Source organism: Syngnathoides biaculeatus, chromosome 1 (genome assembly GCF_019802595.1).
Source record: "Syngnathoides biaculeatus isolate LvHL_M chromosome 1, ASM1980259v1, whole genome shotgun sequence".
Lineage (NCBI taxonomy): Eukaryota > Metazoa > Chordata > Actinopteri > Syngnathiformes > Syngnathidae > Syngnathoides > Syngnathoides biaculeatus.
The window spans coordinates 3,077,931-3,099,927 of record NC_084640.1 but is presented as its reverse complement, the minus strand read 5'-3'; the positions used below and the strand labels follow the sequence as shown (position 1 = coordinate 3,099,927).

Genomic DNA, 21,997 nt, shown 5'->3' with positions numbered 1-21,997 from the left:
ACCTAATATCTGTATCCATGTGATGTTTAGGAGGGCACTATATAAAATTACTGCACTGTTGACGCTGAGGTTTTCCTGAAATTCGACTACGGCAGTGTGTTCTCTCAAGTGTTAGGTGCATTATTTAAGATACGGGCTAAATCTTTAAATGCAGAACGATACCGAAGGTTTGGATTTTTGTTTTACGCTGACTCAATTTGCTAGTAAAACAACAACAACAAGCGACTCACTCTTGTGTGCAAGCAGCATCAGACGTTTAAATGTGTTTGAATTAGATTATTTTGTCAACAAGGTGTACGTAGATTTCTTGAGGCACCTACTATTCTGTATTTTGGGTGCGAAGTTCCACGTCAACTTGGTCAGGTCTCGCCGAATCCTGTCCTTGTGTTGCATTCATCAACTCAGGTTCCAACATATATTGTATGGTTGAATTACACCTCCATGTGATGTTTTTCGAACACTGGAAGAATAAGAAAATTCCTCCACTTCAATTCCTATCTCTTCCACAGAGCATTCCATAAAAACTTCTTCATTGCTGCTGTCTATCTCCTCTAGATCTCACTTGCAGCGTGTATGATTGACTATATACAGTAGGAAGCCATTCTGTTTGATGGGGTTGTCTTGGCGTGACGTCACACGGCAGCAGCTTCAACAGAGTCTCGGTTGGAAACAGACATTGGAGGCATTCAGATTACAAAGAAAATGTGCACTTTGGCGCTAATTTATTTAATTTCTGTTGTGTTCACAATTTTTCAAATCTTTTTTTATGAAAAATTAGCCACGTTTGTGTGATAAATAAATAAAATATAGGTCCTCTGGATTAGACCTTTAATAGTCTTCCGGTAATGTGCAAGGCAAATGTCATCTAAGTGAGTGATAGCCCGACTAGTTAATACATTTTCCAGATGATTCCTTTGAATAAATTCAGAAATGTCATGGAATTTCATCAACATGTTTTTTATTCTGACTGACGGAATAACGTCTTCCTTCTCCTCTACGCCCCAAACTGCGATTGTGTTGCCGTGTGTTGCATCGCCTCCAGCTCCTTTCGCTTCTCCGTCTACAAATCCTCGTGGTGCTCCTGAACCAACTCGTCAATGTCCTCAGCCTTTCCCAATGAAACAATTTTCTCAACTTCAGGTTCAACCTCCACTTCAAACCTTTCAAAATCCTGTGGAGCAGCATCATGAACCAATATGCACGCATGTCTTTTTCATATTTCTCAACAATTTCTTGTTTTGTTTTGATGGATGAAACAACTCTCTTCTCCTCACTGGCACTGGCCATCAATTTCTTCGGGCCTATGGTGAAAAAGATGAATAAATCCGCGAAGAAGTTGTACAGTACGAGTGTGCGCATACATATTACAATGACGACTATACAGGAACTTCTTCACAGGTAAAGACTGACGTCCCCCCCCCCAAAAAAAAAAAAAGATTGACATTGCACCTAGTCAATAGAGGGATGTGATGCCAGGAAGATGCTACGTGCTAGCCAGTTGGTGCAGCTGCTCTATTGCGCCACACATACCAAGAGACGGGATGTATGTCATGGCTAAAGAATGACATCCCTCCTATCCAATGTGATGCCAGGAGGATGCTATGGCAGGAGAATTCAATTTATTAAGGCACAAAAAAGTCCAAACCTTTCTGATCCTGTGTGAAAAAGTAATTGACCTCCTCATTAAATCACAAAGTCACTTTGACTAACCACAAATCTGGGAAAGGTATGTCTGGAAAAAGTTACAAAGCAATTCCCAAGGCTTTGGGGCTCCAGTGAACCAGTCTCAGACATCCAGGAACAGTGGCAAACCTTCCCAGGACCAATTGAAATTACTTCAAGAGTGCGACAACGACTTATCCAGGAGGTATCAAAAGAACCTCAAACAACATCTAGAGACCTGCAGGCCTCGTTGGCCTCAGTTAAAGTCAGAGTTCATGATTATACTATAAGAGAGGCGCACAATACGTTGATCGGGGTAAGGCAGTCTTGGTCGATCGCAGGACAGCGTGCCAAAAAAAAAAAAAAAAAACAATATTCAGCCAATGTTCCCTCTAAACTCGATGCATGCACAATTGTGCACTGCTGGCGCAGTCACTTTGCAGATATTGTGCGTTGCACGCAAAGAAAAAAAAATCCAATGCAAAGCTAATTCTGTATTTTAAATATAGGAGGCAATATAACATTAACCTTAAAACCGTTTGAGAGCATCATCATCCCACAAACAGCATGTCGGTAGCTCGCGAGAGTCTGGCTGGTCGAAAAGTAGATCTCGAGGTAATAGTCTGGGCAACCCTGTACTATAAGAAAGACACTGGCCAAAAATGGCATCCATTGGGGAGTTCTGAGACAAAAACCCCGGCTGTCACCAAAGAACACAAAGGCTCTTCTTACATTTGCCCAAAAAAATCTTGATAATCCTCAAGATTTTTGGAGAAAAAATTCATTCGACTCAAAAAATAAATTTTTGGAAGGTGTGGAGCCCATTACATTTGGCATAAAAATGGCACATCATTTGATTTAAAGAACCTTACGCAAACAGTGAAGCATGGTGGTAGCAGTGTGATGGTGTGCGGATGCTTTGCTGCTTTTTTCCTTTTTTCAAGACCATGACAACTTGCTGTGATTGATGAACAATAAATTCTGCTGTGTAATAGAAAATCTTGAAGTGTCAATTTTGGGGGTGCAATTTATACTTGAGTGTGTATTATTCATGAAAAATGATGGTACTTTAAAGTCCAAAGTTTTAATTAATGTCTAATTTCACATTCACCCAATGTTTGAACTGGTAAATAAGATAGGTGTGAGCATGTGAAGTATGTTTTATGCCCATATTTAGTTATGACTCCATAATTTTCTGATGTCCTCAGTGGGGCTCTGCTCTGTAGCCAGATGTGTCCTTGAGCACATCTCTGCACGTAGGCTAACCTTGATGAACTACATACTGGACACTTTGTAATAATCCATTGCCAGCTTCAACCAGTTGAGACAGAAACCCTTTGTCTAAGTGGAAAGCCCCGATGTCCTGCCACAGGTTTGATACCGCTTATGGTCCGCCCTTCTGACAAGATAAAGGATGTGTGCTTTCTCTGTACCGTCGCACTTGTGATCTGCTCTCTCCAGCCATTGTCTGTAACTCATAAGTGCCCGGAATATTCTGTAAGTAAATTCTTCGAAGAAACTGTTCATCGTCTCCAGCCTTTATTTGGATAACCAACATTCTCACTACCCAAAATTAAATGAACACGCGGAGGAAAAAGAGCGTCCTCCAACACATGTTATATTTCATACGATATTATCTTCCACATGACGGGAGTAAAATATGCGTAGTTGTTTCATCTCTACTTACTTACTCCATCAAGGATGTTTCATTTTGCACAAATTGATTTTTAGCTGAGCGTGAGTTCCTTGGAGTACTAAGCACTCAGAAAACAAATGACTATTTGAGGTCTAACAGTGAAAAGGTGTCTCTCCCACAGCCGGTGGACGCTTTGGCTGAACGGGACTCAGGAGTGCTGCTAAGTGCCCAGACCATCACATCCGAGACCATCAGCACCACTACCACTACCCAGATCACGAAGGTCTGCCTCACCGACCAGTACACATCAATACAGTCATTGACTTGCATGCATTGCAGCTGCATCCAAATCCAGTAAATGATCTTGTAGTTTCAGATTTACAGTTCACAAGTAGTAGCTTGTCATGAATTATTTATAACATGATACATCCCTTACAGTAAATAGCATGAATGCTCAACATGTTTTAATGCTATAATCTGTTATCTTTCTCTTTGTCTATTCCTGCTTTTGTTCTTGATTAGTGGGAACAACAACAAAGCTCTCCCGGCCGAAAGGACATAAACCAGTTGACCTGGCATTTGGAATAATGATGCTCTTTAAATAGTCTTTCTGAGATCAACCACTATCTAGCCTATTGTAGGTCATATCTGTGACATAAATCACAGACAATTCAACTCACAGTGCTTTGTTGAAAAAAAAGGCTCCTCCAAATGTTGGCAGAGAGTCCTTTCAAGCTAGCAGCAATTGGACCAAACGAAGTAACAGTGCAGCAATCGTTCTCAACTACAGTGGCATTGAAACACTCACTAAGGCCAAACAAAAGTACGAGGACATGCCTTTTTGTCTTGTATGCCGGTTAAATTATTCACAATAATGCCCCACAGATGTTTTTTGTCTCTAAAAGATGAAAGCAAACCTCTAAGGAAATGTGGGGATATTTTTTTTCTCACCCAAATTTTTTTTCTTAACTCCAAATTTTGCATCATTCTGGAGCATTCATACTTTATGTACCATGGTCTATTCATGCATAAATTAATTAAATACTAGCCAATTAGTTTCACTTGAATTTATAGGTATAAGAAACTGTAATAGCAGTTTTAGTAACCCATACGAAAGTAATTAAATAGAGTCACTAAAACAACTACAGGATTCTCAAGTATTCAACTTTAACACAGTGATGGTCTTAAAAAAAATGCCAGAACAACAGATGGATTCAAATGATATACAATATAGCGCAAAAGTTGTTTGAACCTAAATACTCAGCAGCTTAATAAGTGTAGGTGAAGTAAATTAAAAAAAAAGAAAAAGAAATATTTCAAAATTTGATAACATGATAGCTTCTTACATAGCTAAAGTTGCTAGTTAGCAGTGAAACAGATAGACTGATACAGAGCTGTGTTGTCCCGCATTTAATTCCTGTCATTAAATTGTGGACTCCTGATCAAATTTTGGGTGATTTATTTATTTTTTTTGATAAATATTTGGTTTCAGCCTTGTTATGTGTGTTGTAGACAGTGAAAGGAGGAATCTCCGAAACCCGCATTGAGAAGAGGATCGTTATAACTGGAGATACTGAAATTGATCACGACAAGGTAAGCTTTTGTTGCTTTACAATACTAAAATATAGTTGCAATAGTTTCTTCAAGCTGGCAATGAGATCTCACCACAACTTGATTTATCCTTTTCCATGATATTTGCTTCTATTAGATGATATATTTCCCATAATTTGCAAGTTTAATTCCCCACATATAGCAATTGCACCCATGTATCAAGTAAATCTGTTCCACGTGATGGTTTAATTAAAGCCATTCATCTTGCTCAAGTGAATAAACCTGCCCAGGTTGTTGTGCTTCATTTGTTTAGGCTTTGGCTCAGGCTATTAAAGAAGCAAAAGAACAACACCCAGATATGTCTGTCACCAAAGTGGTCGTTCACCAGGAAACCGAAATTTCCCCCGAGTAGACAAGCTCATCCTTTGGAAGGTTTGTGCCCACTCTACATCTCTACATCCCCCTTACCTTCCATTTGCCGCATCTCGTGCTGAATCACATTCAAGTATAAATCAGCACACAAAATGAGTCACGAGCGCGATATAAACTCTCTTCCAAAAGTACTGGAAAACTGAGGCAAATTCCTTCATTTACTGTTGAAGACTTGAATGATTGGAATTGAATTTAAAAAAAAAACAGAAACACGATACCAGAGATCATCGATTCTGAATTTTTTTTTATCATTGTCAAATTTCCGCCATCCTTTTAAGTTACATCCATCCTCACGAGGGTCGCGGAAGTGCTGCAGCCTATAAGGGTACACCCTGAACTGGTTGCTGTCACAACGAGGCTCGAGGGCTGACCCAAATGCATGATTGGGTGGTCCAGGGACAGGCGAGGGTCGGTACACGGCAGGTCAGGTATACAGGAGAACGTTCAAAGCAGGCAGAAGTATCGAGGGAGTCAGGCTTACGGGGTGAGTCAGAGAACAGGAGAAGGTCGGCGGTACACACAGGTTGTCGATCAGGGATATGGGAGTGCTGGAACGGGACATGAAGCTCAACGATCTGGCGGCCAACTAGTTGTCCCCCGTGTCCTATAAGTACCAGGTGTATTCAGCCCAAACCAGGGTGCAGGTGTGTGCCGACTAATTGGCTGACCACACCCAGCCTGGGGAGGATGCCAGAAGCATGACATTTGCCAGACAATCACAGGGTGCATTGAGACAAACAGCCTCACTCACAATCACACTTAGTGGCAATTTAGAGTGTCCAATTAATGTTGCATGTTTTTGGGGATGTGGAAGGAAACCGCAGTGCCCGGAGAAAACCCAAACAGGCACAGGAAGAACATGAAAACTCCGCACAAGCGGGGGTCGAACCCAGGATCTCAGAACTTTGAGGCCAACACTTTCCAGCTGGGTCACCGTGCCACCTACTTTTAAGTTAATTTGTTAATTTAGCTTTAATTAGTTATTTTAGGCCACAAAGACAATCAAGACATTTGCAGTGTACTATAAACTCAGTTCATGGCAGTCCAATGCAATAATCTGTAATCTGAACAAGAGTTCTTCAACTTGTATGACAAACATCTTTATTCCGTCATCCATGCATTTTCCATGGTTCTTATCCTCACAATGGCCACGGGATTGGAGGAGCCTCGCCCAATAATAATGAAAAAAAGACCCAGCAGTGAACTGAAATTTTATAGCATTATGCAACTGTCATAGTGATTCTGATTTAAATTATGCCACAGCTTTGCGAAAAGAACCCATTGAGAGAGCAAGTGGTCGTGGCCCACTGAAATCGTCTTCTTGCATATTGGTTAACACAAAGGTGCATAACCGTAGAGACAAACAACTTTATTGCAACCGTGTTCGGGCAATAAATGATGAAAACCACTCATTCCACTCTTGTCGCCAGACTTTCATAATTCCGGTAAAGACACGCAATTGTTCTGACAGTACTACAAAGTCAGACACCTCATAAATAATTTTGCTGTCTGCTTGGGTGAGAATGCAAATTGGATCCTTGCAATTCAAATCATGATTTTAAAGGAACCAAACCAAGCAATGCTAAGATGTCTAGAAGGCATAGTTTAACCAATGGGAGAAAAATCCCATGTAGCCAAGCATCTTCAAGAAACATGATATTTCCTTTTTGGCACATAACAATAAAGACGTTTTGTGTGAAAAATATCTGTTTGGAATATTTTGTTCCTTAAAATTGTTATATTTTGAATATTAACAACTGCCAACAATTCAAATACCCATCTGTAAAATTAATTGATGTTCATCATGAAATTCAGATGGGAATGCCTTTCATGTTTTTAATCAAATATCATATCAAAATGACCCATGTACATCTGACACACAAATTATAAGTTACCACATTTTAGGTGAGCAAACCTATTGAAAATATCTTGAGTTTTGTGTCAGATCCAGATGTAAATCTCAGAGATGAGGGGGACTCAAGATAAATGCCTTGACTCGAGTTGACTGAAGTTGTCACTTTTATGACTTGTTTGCCAAATACCACAAAAAGACTTGACTTGACTTTGACTTGGAAGCCAAGAGACCTGACTTGATATTGACTTGAACTACAGTGGTACCTCTACTGATGAATGTCTCTAGTAACAAAACATTCAGGTTACGAAACGCCTCCTTAGAAAAACATTGTCTCTAGTTACGAAGGAAATTCAGGACACGAAAGGAAAAAATGGGCGCTGCACTACCCAAATTCCACTCAACGTAAACATCCTGTATCTTAGTTTGTGTGGCGCGATAGAGCTGCTCTCCCATTGGCTATCCCCGGAGCATCTTCCTGGCATCCCATTGGCTAGGAGGGATGTCCATCTTTACTCATGACGCAAATCCTTTATCTTGGAATACAACTTTTAAAAAAATGTTCTACAATAAATTAAATCAATCAGCTGTTAATTTAACATTTATGTAGTGTGAATACTGAGTGTTGATGTATGGGCGGGTTATGGAAATTAACATTGTGTTTCCTGTCCAACTGGCCTGGCTTGACTTGCTTGTTTGATTTATTTTCTCCCCCACAGTGACTTGGGACTAGCTAGAGACTTGAAGGTTATGACTTGAGACTTTGTTTGTGACTAGACCCGTGTGACTTACTCCCATCTCTGAGGATTGCATCTACAAAGCACCTTGAGGTAACTTCGATTTGGAATAGTCACTGTATATGTTTGTACATAAAACTGATTTAACTTAATAGGCCAGTGAACTCTGCAAAGCGAAACACATCCCACAAACCTCTTTAAATTGTTTTTTAACAGCGCTTTTATTTCCCTCACATTTAGGTTTTGCATGAAACTGGAATTCAAGCTTCAAGAAATTGCTTTACTTTTTCAGACAAACTAGCCTGCAATCTGTGTATTGAAAAACAAATAAATCAAAAGGTTCATCTTTCAAATTGTGATGACAAGGAATCATGGGGTGTCAATACCACGGTTATCAGCATCTTAATATTGATATGACCTAAAAATAAAAGGACACTTGATTTGAATCAACCAATATGAGGCACACTAGCTCCACTTTTAACTTGCCTTAAATGCCTCCTTCAAAAAGGTACCTTCCAATATGTCTGGAAATTGAGTTCAAAATGTGATTCTCACATTCGTAAGACATTAAGATGCCGTACAGTAGCTTAATGAGTCTGGAACCAGAGCTTAATTCTTCAATTAAGAGCAGAGCCACAGAGTTTGCTGCGTTCACTTTGTATTAGAACTCGGTCAATAACATATAACCCGTGTTAGTCTGCTCAAAAAAGTACACACATTGAACTTGACTGTCCTTTACTCTTAGATTTTCTAATTGCATCTAGTGTTTAGATGGGGCTGCACAGTTTCTCCCCATTTGCAAAAATGAAAATGCACAGACGGATTTGCTCTAGCAGAGACACACTGAACACATTTCACTCAAATACTCGAACACGAAATGAACTACTAATGAGCCAACGTAGTAACAATAAAAGCGAATCTCGATGAGCACCCTCTCTGATTACAAAGAGTCTGAGAAGAATGGGGAACGAACGTTAATTAGTGATGGTGATAAACATGGAAAATGACTTTTTCTCCTCTGAATGCATTGAGTTTGTTCTATGGCTGTTTTTTGTCACAGTAGTATGTGAAGTGTACTCCAACATGAAATAAAGCCCCTCGGAATGACGTATGTCAAATAATACTGCCCATGTGGTTTTAATTGTAGCCCTGTTTATATGACGTTCAAGGGTCCAGTCTGGGAGTCTGGAACTGTTTAGCTGACTGACTCTGCTGCTGTGTAAACAGAGTCCTACCTCCCACTTTGTTCTTTAGCGGGGCCACGGGGTAGGAGTTTCTTTCTTTGAGGAGGTCAAAGCCATCAGCATCTGACAAATAATTTGAATAATTCATTAATTATTAATGATTAATTTGAAGGGCTACCAGTTTCATACACATTCCTGAAAACACAAATTTGCTCAAATTACCTTTGATTATGTGTCTTTAGTGTAATTAATTATTTCGTGTATAATACACATTTTCCCCACAAAAAATTTAAAACCTCTCTAGCGTGCATTATACATAGTTACTGTATAGGGTGAAATGGACAAGAAAAAATTATACATATATGCTGCCATCTAGAGGTTATGAAAAAAGTGTAGTTTACACTTTCATTCCAATATGACAGGGGTACATAGGACTGCATATATGTACAGGTGTGCTAATAAGATTGCAAACATATCCCGTGTCCGCCTGTGAGTTTGCATGTTCTCCCATGTGAGTTTTATCCAAGTACTGCGGTTTCTTTCCACATCCCCAAAACATGCATGATAAATTAAGTGAAGACTAAATTGCCACAGGTGTGAATGTGAGTGCAAATGCTTATTGGCTTCTATGTGTCCTGCAATTGGCTGACCAATACAGGGTGTACCCAGCCTCTCGCTTGAAAATAGGCTCCAGCACGCCCGTAACCCTGGTGAGGGTAAGCCATACAGAAAATGGATGAAGTATCACTGGTGAAAGACCATCATTAATTTCTTTGTGGATATATTTTGTTGGATGATAAAATGCTTTTCTGAAATGCTTGAGAGTTGAATTTGAATCCCATTAAAATAAAACTAAGCGTGTTTCGCCTGGCTCTTCATGTTTTCTTTAAAGAATTGTATACATCTTCCAAATTATGCCTGGGTAATAAAACATGTATTTTCTCATTTATTAAAGAAATGCATGTTTTGATGATATGGGTCATTCATTGTTAAAACGCATTATGCATAGGTAGAAGGATTTTCCCGAATTTTGAGGTAATCTTTGGGGGGGTGTATTATACATGGGTGGGCATTACCTCCTAACTGTGCACATTAGCCAACAGGTGTGACTGTGGGTGTGAAGTGTTGTTGCCGTTGTTGTTGGTGCTGCTACATTACTGACAATTGACTTGCATAGTGTACGCCTGCTCTTGGCCAAAGTCTATGATAGGCACCATTTTTCCATGACCTTAAAAAGGACGAGCAATAAAGAAAATGAATGGATTTCGTTGCTGTTGAAACACTGATTCTCTCTTTTTTTTCTACTCCTCCTTATTTCCCATCCATTTCCCTTCATGTGACAATTTGATCCTCTCAGATGCCGACATGCCTCTCCCACCCATATCACACCCTTTTTACCTCAGAGCCTCACCCAACAGCACTGCCTTGGACATGAAACATCAAGATTACATTAGAAGGACCAACTTCTTCATGGAACTACGAACTTTAAGATCTGTGATTGGGAAGTTGTGTCACCGTAGAGTCGCAGAAAAAAAGATTCCCAAGAAACCTCACAGTTCCCTCTCCTGTTCTACTTAATGCCAAAACACCGACCGAGGGACAATTTAAAAAGAAAACCGTTTTTTAAGGAAAGACAAAAGATACAACAGTTGAATGATACCTCTCCAATTTGGAGATTTGAAGAAAAAATTTCAAATGGGCATTTGGTCTTTTAATCTTTGAGATTACTGAAATGTATTTTTGTATAGCTTTTCTTACAAGCAGAATTGGTTACGAATAATGTGGATCACTCCAGTCAGGTGTCTTTTTTTCCTAACAAAGGGATTCAAACAGCATCAACACAGTGAATGTGGGTAATTTTCTTGGGATAGTACTCATCAAGACTCAAGGTTCTCTTCCCATTTGCTTTAATTTCTTGTACAGTGTATTTTTCACGTAGTTGCCCCCTCCCTTTTAATGTGAAGAAATGTTTTTTTCAATCAATCTGAAAAAAAAGGAATCATTTAATCAGTTCTTACCCTATCTTTGTTTATTGTTTCATACTTGCAATAGTGGAGACCTTTAAATGTATTTATTCTCTGCGCTGTCTTCTTTTTGTTGTTTTTGTGCTTTAGGTCCTCTCAGCACACATATGCAGCTTCATTATTTTCTATGAACAGTTTGCCACTTGCAACGATGGTCATTTTTTTCTGCAATTTTGATATAAGGGAGTTGTCGTAGTCTCAAGAAAGAAGAGAGCACAAGAGTTAAGATTATCTGTTTGCTTTGCTTGGGATTAAGGGATAATTAATTGAATGTTACTTTTTGAAGTACAAAAGCTCTTTGTGCCATCACTTGAATCATTTGCATTGAGGCCGATTAAACCAGTAAATGGGTCATTGGTTCATTGTTGTTGCAGTATACAAAGGTTCAAGGTTACAAACAATGTGCTGTGAACCAGTTTGCACAGCGGTGTAAGAATGATTTTAACTTTACGATGGTGTAACCAGGGCGGCACGGTGGCTCCGCTGGTAAAGGATTGTTCTGAGGACCCAGGTTCAATCCTGGCACCGCCTGTGTGGAGTTTGCATGTTCTCCCCATGCCTGTGTGGGTTTTCTCCAGGCACTCCGGTTTCCTCCCACATCCCAAAAACATGCAACATTAATTGGACACTCTAAATTGCTGCTAGGTGTGATAGTGATCGCGGCTGTTTGTCTCTATGTGCCTTGCAATTGGCTGGCAACCAGTTCAGGGTGTACCCCCCCTCCTGCCTATTGACAGCTGGGATAGGCTCCAGCACTCCCCGCGACCCTCATGAGGATAAGCAGCAAAGAAAATGGATGGATGAATGGATGGATGGTGTAACCATAGGTAGGTTGGTAGGTTAGGTCATTCCAATTTACATATTACAAATTTATGCTACGTTCTCCCAGTAAGAATGCAAATTTGTCGTAAACCAAGGACCCCCTGTAAGCCTATTGATAATTTCTACGAATCATGAATAATGCAATTGAACCACCAAAGTCATACGGACTCCATTACATGAAGCTGGTTTATTCCAGAGCAATTATTTTCAAACCTTTACTTGTCTGAGCGCTGAAGTGATGAGAGGTCGGCTTGCTCAAGACAACTTTTTAAGATTCATAACACTCATATAAGTACACAGTACATATGGTGGGTGTTGTAGAGTCCATTTGAACAAAAAAAATCATTCACTTGCCAAGTGAATGTGTTGGCATGTGCTATACGCGTGGCACTGTGGCAGAAGTGTTGAAGAAGCTTAATGTGTGTGCCTGTGAGTTCAGTTTTGTCGTTAACCTGTTACCCTCCTTCAAGACTTTTTTTTAATTAATGATGTTAACTTGTTGTTTCTTGAGCAATACAATAGTGTGCTTGGCATCCTTGACATGTCCTATTGAGTTTTATTTAATGTTTCTTTGGTCACCATTACACTTACATGACAGAAAAACACACTTATCAATCATTGACATTATTTCGTCTCCGAGATGATGTCTCGTGTCATGGAATGGTGCACAAAATGATAGTTCATTTTTCTGCAACTTTTTTTGTTGACAAAAAATTTAAGTTGTGGCTTTAGAAGCGTTTGGTCAGAGAGGTTCCACTGTACACACACAAAAACATTTTTTATGTCTGCGACCTAAAATGGTTAATAAAAGGCATAATATTGTTAAATACATGTACATTTACAAACTGAATGTTAATCGCTTTGCATCACATTTTTTAAATGATCTCAGTTCAGTTAGTTGTGTTTTTTTTAAATACATCATATTTTCAAAAAGATTTTGACATATTCAACTGTATATCCAGATTATCGACTTGAAATCTTACAAATCTCAATTAAATTTGATTCCACTACAGTGAGCCGGTTTACCTCAGTTAGTCAATATCAACTCTTGCCTGTACTCTTTCGCCATATTTTCATGTACAGCACAAGTGTAACTACAGCAGATTATTCCCAGCTATTTTTGGAATTTTAAGAACTGGTATTTTAATAATGTTCCAGCCTTGGATGCTGGTTTGACCTCTGATTTTCATCATTTTCTTTATTTTGCTGGTAAGGGTCCACACTGAAGTACTTATGGCAGATTGTTCTTTACTTAAAAAGTACTCATGAATTTGATACTAACATGTGATTAAGGAAAATAGCATATTCAAATGCTGAATTATTGTTATAAACCAAAAAAATGAATTTTCCATGAGATCCTTTTGTACAGTATATGACAGACATACATTGTGATGTCATGATTATCATATAAAGTTTATAAGGTTATTGTACACACTAAACTTTTACATTACATTCATTCAAATATAATTTGTTTTTACAAGAACATGAAGACATCCTCCACTTTAACTACTACTGCTAACATGTTCAGTAAGGCTGGTGTCATTTTTTTTTTTTTGCAACATGATGCAATATTCTGTACAGTTCAAGAGGTAGTTGATTGTTAAGTGTGCTTTTGTCTCTCTTGTGGCTCTAACTTATTGGAAGCAAGCAAAATTTCTGTTCTCTGTTAAGTGTACACCCACAGTATCACAAGGAAGACAACATGTACTAAAAGAGCACCATGCACTGAATAAAATGTATTTTATCCTTTTCATTGTGAACTACTTGATTCCCCGAAGCAAAAAAAATATACAATTGTGTATTCTGTACATAATAAAGGCCCTAGGTGTGTAAATACATTGGAAAAACTGCATTATATTTTGGATTTTTAAAAAAATAAAGAATAATGTATCACATTATTACAGGAAGGGAGGAAAACACATTTTTGTATTTTAGAATGGTGAACCGTTCAAAAAAATATCTGTGTCTGGAATTGTCGTAAACTCAGTGAGTGCATGAACAAAACAAAATAACAATGAAGCTTGATGAAATCACTGAATTGATGTTTCGTTATACAGACTGTTTCTGAGCACAGCATCTTTAAAATTTGCATGGAGATGGGAAATACAAGAATGCTAGTCTCGTTGACTTCAAGGTAAAGAGAGACAGATTTGATGAAAAGGCTTCTCTGCCTACTCTCAGCTTTATGCCCATTGGCATTGCGGTCCTGCCAGCATCCTATGAAGTTGCTTACCTGATCACAAAGCCGTGTTAACCACACACCATGATCATTTTAAAACCACCTGTGTTGAAGATCCCAATTATCATGCTCGGAAAAGCTGCTAAAAAAAAAGTTATCCCAAATTCCCACTTCAAATGACACCATCAGAAGCAGAATGGCACAAGTACTTGCAGATATCTGATTTTAAGCCGAGCACAATTCAGCCTCCAAATCAACAAGACCAAGGACCTTTCCAATGTAAGCCAGCTTGTGAACTGCGTAATACATTTTATGATAAAGGGGGGAAAAAACTTATTTTATTTTATAAGCCTCTGATAACAACTAAGCAACTAAGGCAGGCTATGTGAATAAAATTTTTTGGATGACTTCAGAGACAACAATCTGTTGTGGGATGTACTTGTACTGAAGTTTTTCAGTCTGTTCTGATGGAGCTCCAGTCACGCATGGATGAAAGTCTGGTTTTGGTGCAGGAGTGACCACACATCATTATTACGCATTCTGCTCTGCACAGACAAGTTGGCAAAATAAAACCTTGTCTCAAAAACTGTCAAAATTTGTAGTGGAATGTAAGAACTATGTGCTAAATAGTATTCTGAACCACAGCATCTTCACGGAGTTGTGTAGACAAATGGGCACTGAATTTGGTCGTCACATATGACATTTTCGGTATACATACTCACACTGCGCATGCGCATATACCTTTAGGGCAGCCCAGCAGGATTTCTTCAGAAGCAAATGAATACAAAACTCCTTAATGGTGAAATGCAAATCATGAATTGAAATTCACAAGATGAGGTTTATGTTTATTTATTCACAGCAGACCTTTACACGAAGGCTGAGGAAATGTGCTACATGTGCTGTTTGTGTGAGTGTTTTACTCGGGTGATTAACAGCTGTCATCAGCACAAACAATGTCCTTCAAATGAAAATCATGATCAAAAGGTGAAACCGCTGCCATTTTGGCATTGTTGGTAATAATAAATAAACATGACAGGCGCATATTAGCATTCCCTGTTCAATAGGCTAATCAATATTTACCCTAAAGTAGAGGCAAAGCCAGAAACCGTTATTAGAATAAAACAAAAGAAAATGAAACTCATCAACTAGTAAAAGGTTGGAGCTCATTTCAGTCCATATTAAGGTTAACTCAATGTGTACAATTTGCTAGGCAACCAAAACCTGCCTCTCATGTCACTTGAAACCTGGGTGTTTTGATCGCTGCATCTTGAGTTTCAATTTCAGCATCATTCTGATCATGTCTTTTGGTTGTTGTTTTCTGTGATCAATTGCAAAAGTAGTACCGAAGGCAAAAAGGAAAGAAGACAATTTGCACTGATAGTCATGCAAGGACTTGGGTTTTTCTTTGCTTTTACTGTGCTTGGCTTCCATATAGTGTACACTCACATCATCATTAAAAATATTAGGACTATCTAAGGCTTAGATATCCATGACATCACATTTGTACTCACACCTTTGCCATTTCTAATTGAAGTTAAGCCTTGAATTTATTTATTTTTTTGTAATTAGTACTGTGTTGTGAATTACTAACCTATTTGAGACTTCTAATACATTATTGAATTTATAAATCAAACCATTGCCTACACATTCAGTATCAGCGATAAAATGGCCACTGTTTGACCCAGTAAGAAATTACTTTTGCTTCATTCTCAACAAGTCTTGAATCATATCACAGTCACCCATCGATGTTAGTCTGGTGGCAATCCTGGCCACTCAAAGTTAAATGCTTTGCTGAGCAGTTCAGGAGGTCGGCCAGGACGGAAAGCACCAGGATCTTTGTGGGGCTATTCAGGCGGACGTTCATGATGACAATCAGAATCAGAATGAGCTTTATTGGCCAAGTGTGTAAAAACACACAAGGAATTTTTCTCCGGAAGTCGGTGCTGCCCTGGTATGACATTCAGAGCAAAGAATAAGAGATATTTCTGTTTATAGGCACTATTCCTTACAAGACATGCAAGATGTAAAATCTTGTTCATTTAGAACAAGAGATAAGTGTGTTAACGTCCGACATTGTGTTAAACTTGTACAGAGTGCCTTCACCCATTTGCAGTTCCTGTTAGAGACCAGTGCAATGACAATTGTGCAAAGGGAGGAGTTTAAAGTGACAAATCGTACGATAGTCTACAAAATATATTACTAATCCATATTGGACGGGCAGGATGTGATTGAGTGTCCTCACAATGGCACAAGGCAGAAAAATAGTGGGTTCGCTGATCAAGAATCTAATGACTTAATTGCCAGAGGGAAAAAAACTGTTTGAATGCATGGCAAAGCAGGAGCCAGGCAACAGGGACAGGTGGCTAAGATGGTCAACCACCACTGCTGGAGCAGGAGCTTGAGCTCGTCGCTGCTGGTCAACCGCCACCCCTGGAGCAGGTGGCGGCCGCAGGTAAAGCTCCGCCAGGAGAGCATGAGCAAGAGAGCAAGAGAGTTCGTGGCCGCAGATGAAGTGCAAGTGGTGGTGGCCACTGGTTGAGCGCGCCAGAACAGGAGCGAGAGGTGACTGCTGCTGGTCGTGCGCTGCCGCCAGAATGAGAGGGACCAGTCGCAGGTGAAGTGCTGCCTTCCCTGAAGTAGGTGGTCACCACGAGTGAAGTGCCACTGGAACAGGAACATGTTGCAGTCACTGGTCGAGCACTACTGCTGGAGTAGGTAGCAGCCGCTGGTTGAGCGCCATCGCCGCCGGAACGTAATACTTGAGAAGGAACTGGAAAAGACAAAATATGTGTTGGCGTCTGAATCAGACAGGGAGTCAAATAAATCAATGTCATTTTCATAATCAGAAAAATCTTAGTAAAGAAAAACATGTGGAGGTGAAATGGTCATGCAACTAACCAAAATGAGCACATGGAACACAGGAAACAAACAAAACCAGCCCAACCCAACCAAAACAGAGAACATGACGTAAAAGGTAACAATGATCTGATACAAACTGAACAAACCCAGGAAACTAAATACAAAATGCTTGAAGAGACAACGAGGCACACTTGCACAAGACAGGAGTGGCTGAAGGAAGCTGACTGGTTGTCACAAAGTGGAGGGCTGATGAGAAACAGGAAGAGAGGGAAATACAACTAGCAGACAGGAGATGAATGATATGATGCAAGAAAACGTCACAAAATATAATCTAAATCCAACCAAAACCAAGTCAACAAAAACAGTTTATCTGACTAAACTGCTGTGTGTCTACTTCCTTCATCACCCTTAGCGAGACTTGGCATCAACAGAAGAAAAAAAATCTCTTCACTCCCACAGGCTCATTAAGTAGTAACCTCACATCTATAAAACAAGGCTCCCTTTCAGCTATGTTTCAAGGCACCAAACTGATACTGAACAACAGCTATAAAAATGCATTGCAATCTGTCAAATGAGCAGCAAGGTCATCATAATTCAATAGTACCTGTCCGCTAGTAACGGGTTACAGCCATCCATTTTCTACACTGATTATCCTACTCAAGATAGCTCAGGCAAAGGTCAGTGACAAGGCACATTTGGAGACAAGCAACAATTCACACTCCCATTCACACGCACGAAAATTTGGCCAATTAAGGAACCGTACCATCATTTCTTGTACCAATTGATTAGATATGATTTGACTGACTTGTTCTAAGGAGGAGTATTGGGGTTCTAATGACAAACTAATGTATAAGTTAGCTGGGATAGGCTCCAGCACTCCCGTGACACTTGTGAGGATAAGCATCTTGGAAAATTGAATGGAAAGGTATTTGTGGCCTTATTTGATAGGTTCATAATTAAATAACAAACAACTTGTAAACCATTACCTAACTGTTATAAATGGCTGATAAACTTTCTTAGTGAAATTTATGATTTGTAAAACGATTTGTAACATTTGCTAATACTACAAGACAATTTCATAATTCTTTTGTCAGGTCCGTGATCAAGCTACTGCACTGGGCAGTGCCGCCTCTGGCTGCAGTCCCACAGCTGCGCCGCAGTGGACGTTAATTAGACCAGGCATTTCAGCCTTGACTGTGTCATCTACATTTGCCAGTTTGTTGTGTTACTGCATATTGGATACTCCACTATAGTACGTAAGTTCACAAGCTTTGTGTAGTGCATCCCTTCGTCACAGCGATCCTGTGCCACTATAGTCTTGTTACGTCTTGTTCATGTTTCTAAGCTTTGCCTCATAGCAATCAGACCTTGATACATATTTTTGGATCTTGCCTGTAGCCTCACGTTTTTGTACTTCCGCCTTGTTTGGACTGCTTTCTTGTGTACGACCTTAGCCTGGAATAAAACCATCCTCAATATCATGCCCTCTTCTCGGAGTCCTGCAATTGGGTCCAGTCCCTTGCTTTATTCTCATGACACCTTGGTAACCAATTATAAATGGCAAATGCCCGATGGTAAACTGTGGTACAAATTACTATTGATTCTTGATTTCTTGGAAATTCTAAAAGGAAGAGAACAAGAATAATGTGCATTTTGAAGACAAAAAAAGGAGCTTAATTGTTTTGTGGAATACAGAAGTGTAGTTACATTCTTGCACATCAAATACTGTGATGAGGAAAAAAGGATATCATTAGAAAGTGGTTTTCATCACAATTGTTGAAATTAACACTGAAATTATTGTTGTTTCCAATTACTTGTCAGACATGCCCATTTGACACAAAGCCTCCAATGTAAAAATTTCATCTTTGAAAGCCTTTTTGAGTAACTTTAAACAACACTGACTTTGCCTAGGCCAGAACAACCATTGAAGAATGATCTGTTACACTGATAATTTGCACATAATTCACTCTCTGCACTCAATGATTGCTACTTCTTAACTTAGTGCCCATGTGGTTTTTCTTATCTTACTTATTTGTTCCTCCACCAGTTAGCAACTCGATGTACATTTGTCTCTTCTCCCCATGTTCACCTGGGTTTTCACCTGTTTTGCGTCTCACATCCCAAAAGGAGAGGACTTGGGGTGTCTTCTGGCAGGAAAAGGGAGAAGGAGACTTGGTCGTGGAACTCCAAAATACAGGAAGTCATCCAAGGAAAGAAATTGGCGAAGAAGAAGTGGAACACGGAGTGGGCTGAGGAGATGCGTAAGGAATACATTGAGATGCGTCGTAGGGCAAAGGTAGAGGTGGCGAAGGCTAAACAAGAGGCAAATGACAACATGTTACTGGCAGGTTGGATACGAAAGAAGGAGAAAAGGATCTCAACAGGTTGGCCAGACAGAGGGATAGAGATGGGAAGGATGTGCAGCAGGTAAGGGTGATTAAGGATAGCGATGGAAATATGTTTACTGGTGCCAGTAGTGTGCTAAGTAGATGGAAAGAATACTTTGAGAAGTTAAAGAATGAAGAAAATGGGAAAGAAGGTCAAGTAGAAGAGGCAAGTGTGAATGACCGGGAAGTGGCATGTATTAGTAAGTGAGAGGAACTGAACAGAATGAAAAATGGAAAGACAGTTGGTCCCGATGACATACCAGTGGGGGTATAGAAGCAATTTGGTGGGGTGGCTGGGGACTTTCTGACCAACTTAGTCAATAGAATACTAGCAGGAGAGAAGATGCCAGAAGAATGGAGGAAAAGTGTGCTAGTTCCCATTTTTAAGAACGAAGGTTATGTTCAGAACTGTGGAATCTACTGAGGAATAAAGATGATGAGCCACACAATGAAGTTATGGGAAAGAGTAGTGGAGGCTAGACTCAGATAAGAACTAAGTATCTGCGATCAGCAGTATGGTTTCATGCCTAGAAAAAGTACCACAGATGCATTATTTGCCTTGAGGATCCTCATGGAAAAGTACAGAGAAAAGGTCAGAAGGAGCTACATTGTATCTTTGTAGACCTAGAGAAAGCTTATGACAGAGTAAGTCTGGTGTGGGGGATAAATATGTTAGAATAGTACAGGACATGTATGACGGCAGCAGAACAGCGGTGAGATGTGCTGTTAGTGTGTCAGAAGAATTTAAGGTGGAGGTGGGACTGCATCAGGGTTCCACGCTGAGCCCCTTCCTTTTTGAGTTAGTAATGGAAAAGCTTACAGAGGAGGTTAGACTGGAATCCCCTTGGACCATGATATTCGCAGATGATATTGTGATGTGCTGTGAAAGCAGGAAGGGAAGCAGGCGGAGGAACAATTGGAAAGATGGAAGTACGCACTGGAAAGGATAGGAATGAAGATTAGCCGAAGTAAATTACAATGTATGTGCTTGAATGAAAGGGGCGGAAGAGGAAGAGTGAAGGTCAAGGTAGATGAGATAGCGAGGGTGGGCGACTTCAAATACTTGGGGTCAACAATACAGAGCAATGTTGAGTGTGGTAAGGAAGTGAATAAACGGGTCCAAGCAGGGTGGCACAGTTGGCGGAAGGTGTCTGGTGTTCTATGTGACATGAAGGGCAAAGTTTATAAAACAGTGGTGAGGCCGGCCATGATGTACGGATTAGAGATGGTAGCACTCAAGAAATAACAGGAAGCAGAACTGGACGTAGCAGAAATGATGATGCTGAGGTTCTCGCTTGGTGTGACCTGGTTGGAAAGGATTAGAAATGAGCTCATTAGAGGGACAGTCAAAGTTGATGTTTTGAGACAAGGTTAGAGAGACCAGACTGCGATGGTTTGGACATGTTCAGAGGCAAGAGAGTGAGTATATTGGTAGAAGGGTGCTGAGGATGGAGGTGCCAGGCAAAAGAGCGAGAGGAAGACCAAAGAAAAGGTTGAGGGAGGACATGAGGACAGTGAAAAAGAAAGACATCAAGGTAAAGACAGCCTCTTTTTTCAAAGCATGCACTTATGTGAACTGGAGACAAGAATTAATGGGAGGGAATTTCTGTTTCTGGACATATTGGTTCCTTTGTGGCAACATTGGCTTTCAACATTCAGGTATGTCATTTGATTCAAATTATAGGGGATCCTTCTGCAGTGAAGAGCTGCTGTCAGTATTAGGGAAAAGATACATCTAGGAAGCTTGCAGTCTCACTACTAGCAGGCTCGCTGAGTTTGTCCTCCTCCTTCCCTCTGGCTACTGTTGTCCTGTGCTCTGTGATTAGGACTGACATTGGCCCTCAAGGGACACTGGTTGGTCTTTGTGATTGGCCATACTGTCTGGCTTGCATTCAACACACCAACTGACAAATTTGCAGCAATCAAAACATAATCCTCTCCTTTAGAAATCTAAGCCTCATTGTTCCATTACGTATAATGGTCTGCCCAAATAGTATATAAATATAAAATATAATGGGACTGTGGCCTCCAACTCAGGGAGGCATCCATCCAAATGGGTTTAGGTGGGCACAAACCTCCATCATTTTTCCACTGCCCCCCTTTTCATTGATTGAAAGGTTTTCGGCAATGTGCGTCACCTCTAGTGTGTGACCAGAGCAGAAACACATATTTGCACCCCACTGGATTTCGCTATCAACTTTTAATCATTCTGCTAAAATGCCCACCCTCGTTTCATTTTCCTCCTCCTCGTACTGTAGATGGCAGCAGGTTTTTGGCAAGAATGTCTCAATACATTTGCCCATTCATCCTTCCTTCAATAACACAAAATTTACCACTATCCTTTACTGAAGAGCACCCTGACACCATCATGTTGCCACCTCTGAACTTTTCTACTGGTATGGTGTTTTTAGGATGAGTGCCATTTCTCCTCCGTGATGTGCATTATGGCATCCAAACAGTTCACGTGTGCTCTCATCCAACCTGACTATATTCTCCCAGTATTTAATGGGCCTGACCAAATGGTGTGCACCAAACATGAAATGAGCTTTGACATGCATTTTGTTTTCAGCAATGAGTCTTGTGTGGTTACCATACATAAAGGGCCTGTCAATTGAGTATATTAGTCAGTGTTTTCCTTGTGATAACAGTTCCTGCTAATTCCAGGTGTTTTT

The 21,997-nt window shown here is 40.0% G+C and overlaps 1 protein-coding gene across 16 annotated transcripts in view; it reads left to right on the top strand.

Moving 5' to 3' along the window:
- Positions 1 to 18,253, top strand: part of LOC133504638 (protein 4.1-like) — a 215,013-nt gene extending 196,760 nt beyond the window's left edge. For 7 of the 16 annotated variants that reach the window (XM_061827221.1, XM_061827382.1, XM_061827703.1 and 4 more), the window contains 4 exons: positions 3,465 to 3,581; positions 4,811 to 4,891; positions 5,140 to 5,281; positions 10,412 to 13,715. In XM_061827221.1, coding sequence (XP_061683205.1) covers positions 3,465 to 3,581; positions 4,811 to 4,891; positions 5,140 to 5,281; positions 10,412 to 10,632 — 561 coding nt within the window. In that variant the 3' untranslated portion in view covers positions 10,633 to 13,715. Of the gene's footprint in view, positions 1 to 2,870; positions 3,035 to 3,464; positions 3,582 to 4,810; positions 4,892 to 5,139; positions 5,282 to 7,852; positions 7,964 to 8,110; positions 10,386 to 10,411; positions 13,716 to 18,032 lie in introns of those variants that run through there. The other 9 variants (XR_009796150.1, XR_009796114.1, XR_009796120.1 and 6 more) reach the window with 9 other exon arrangements.
- Positions 18,254 to 21,997: the final 3,744 nt, after the last annotated feature.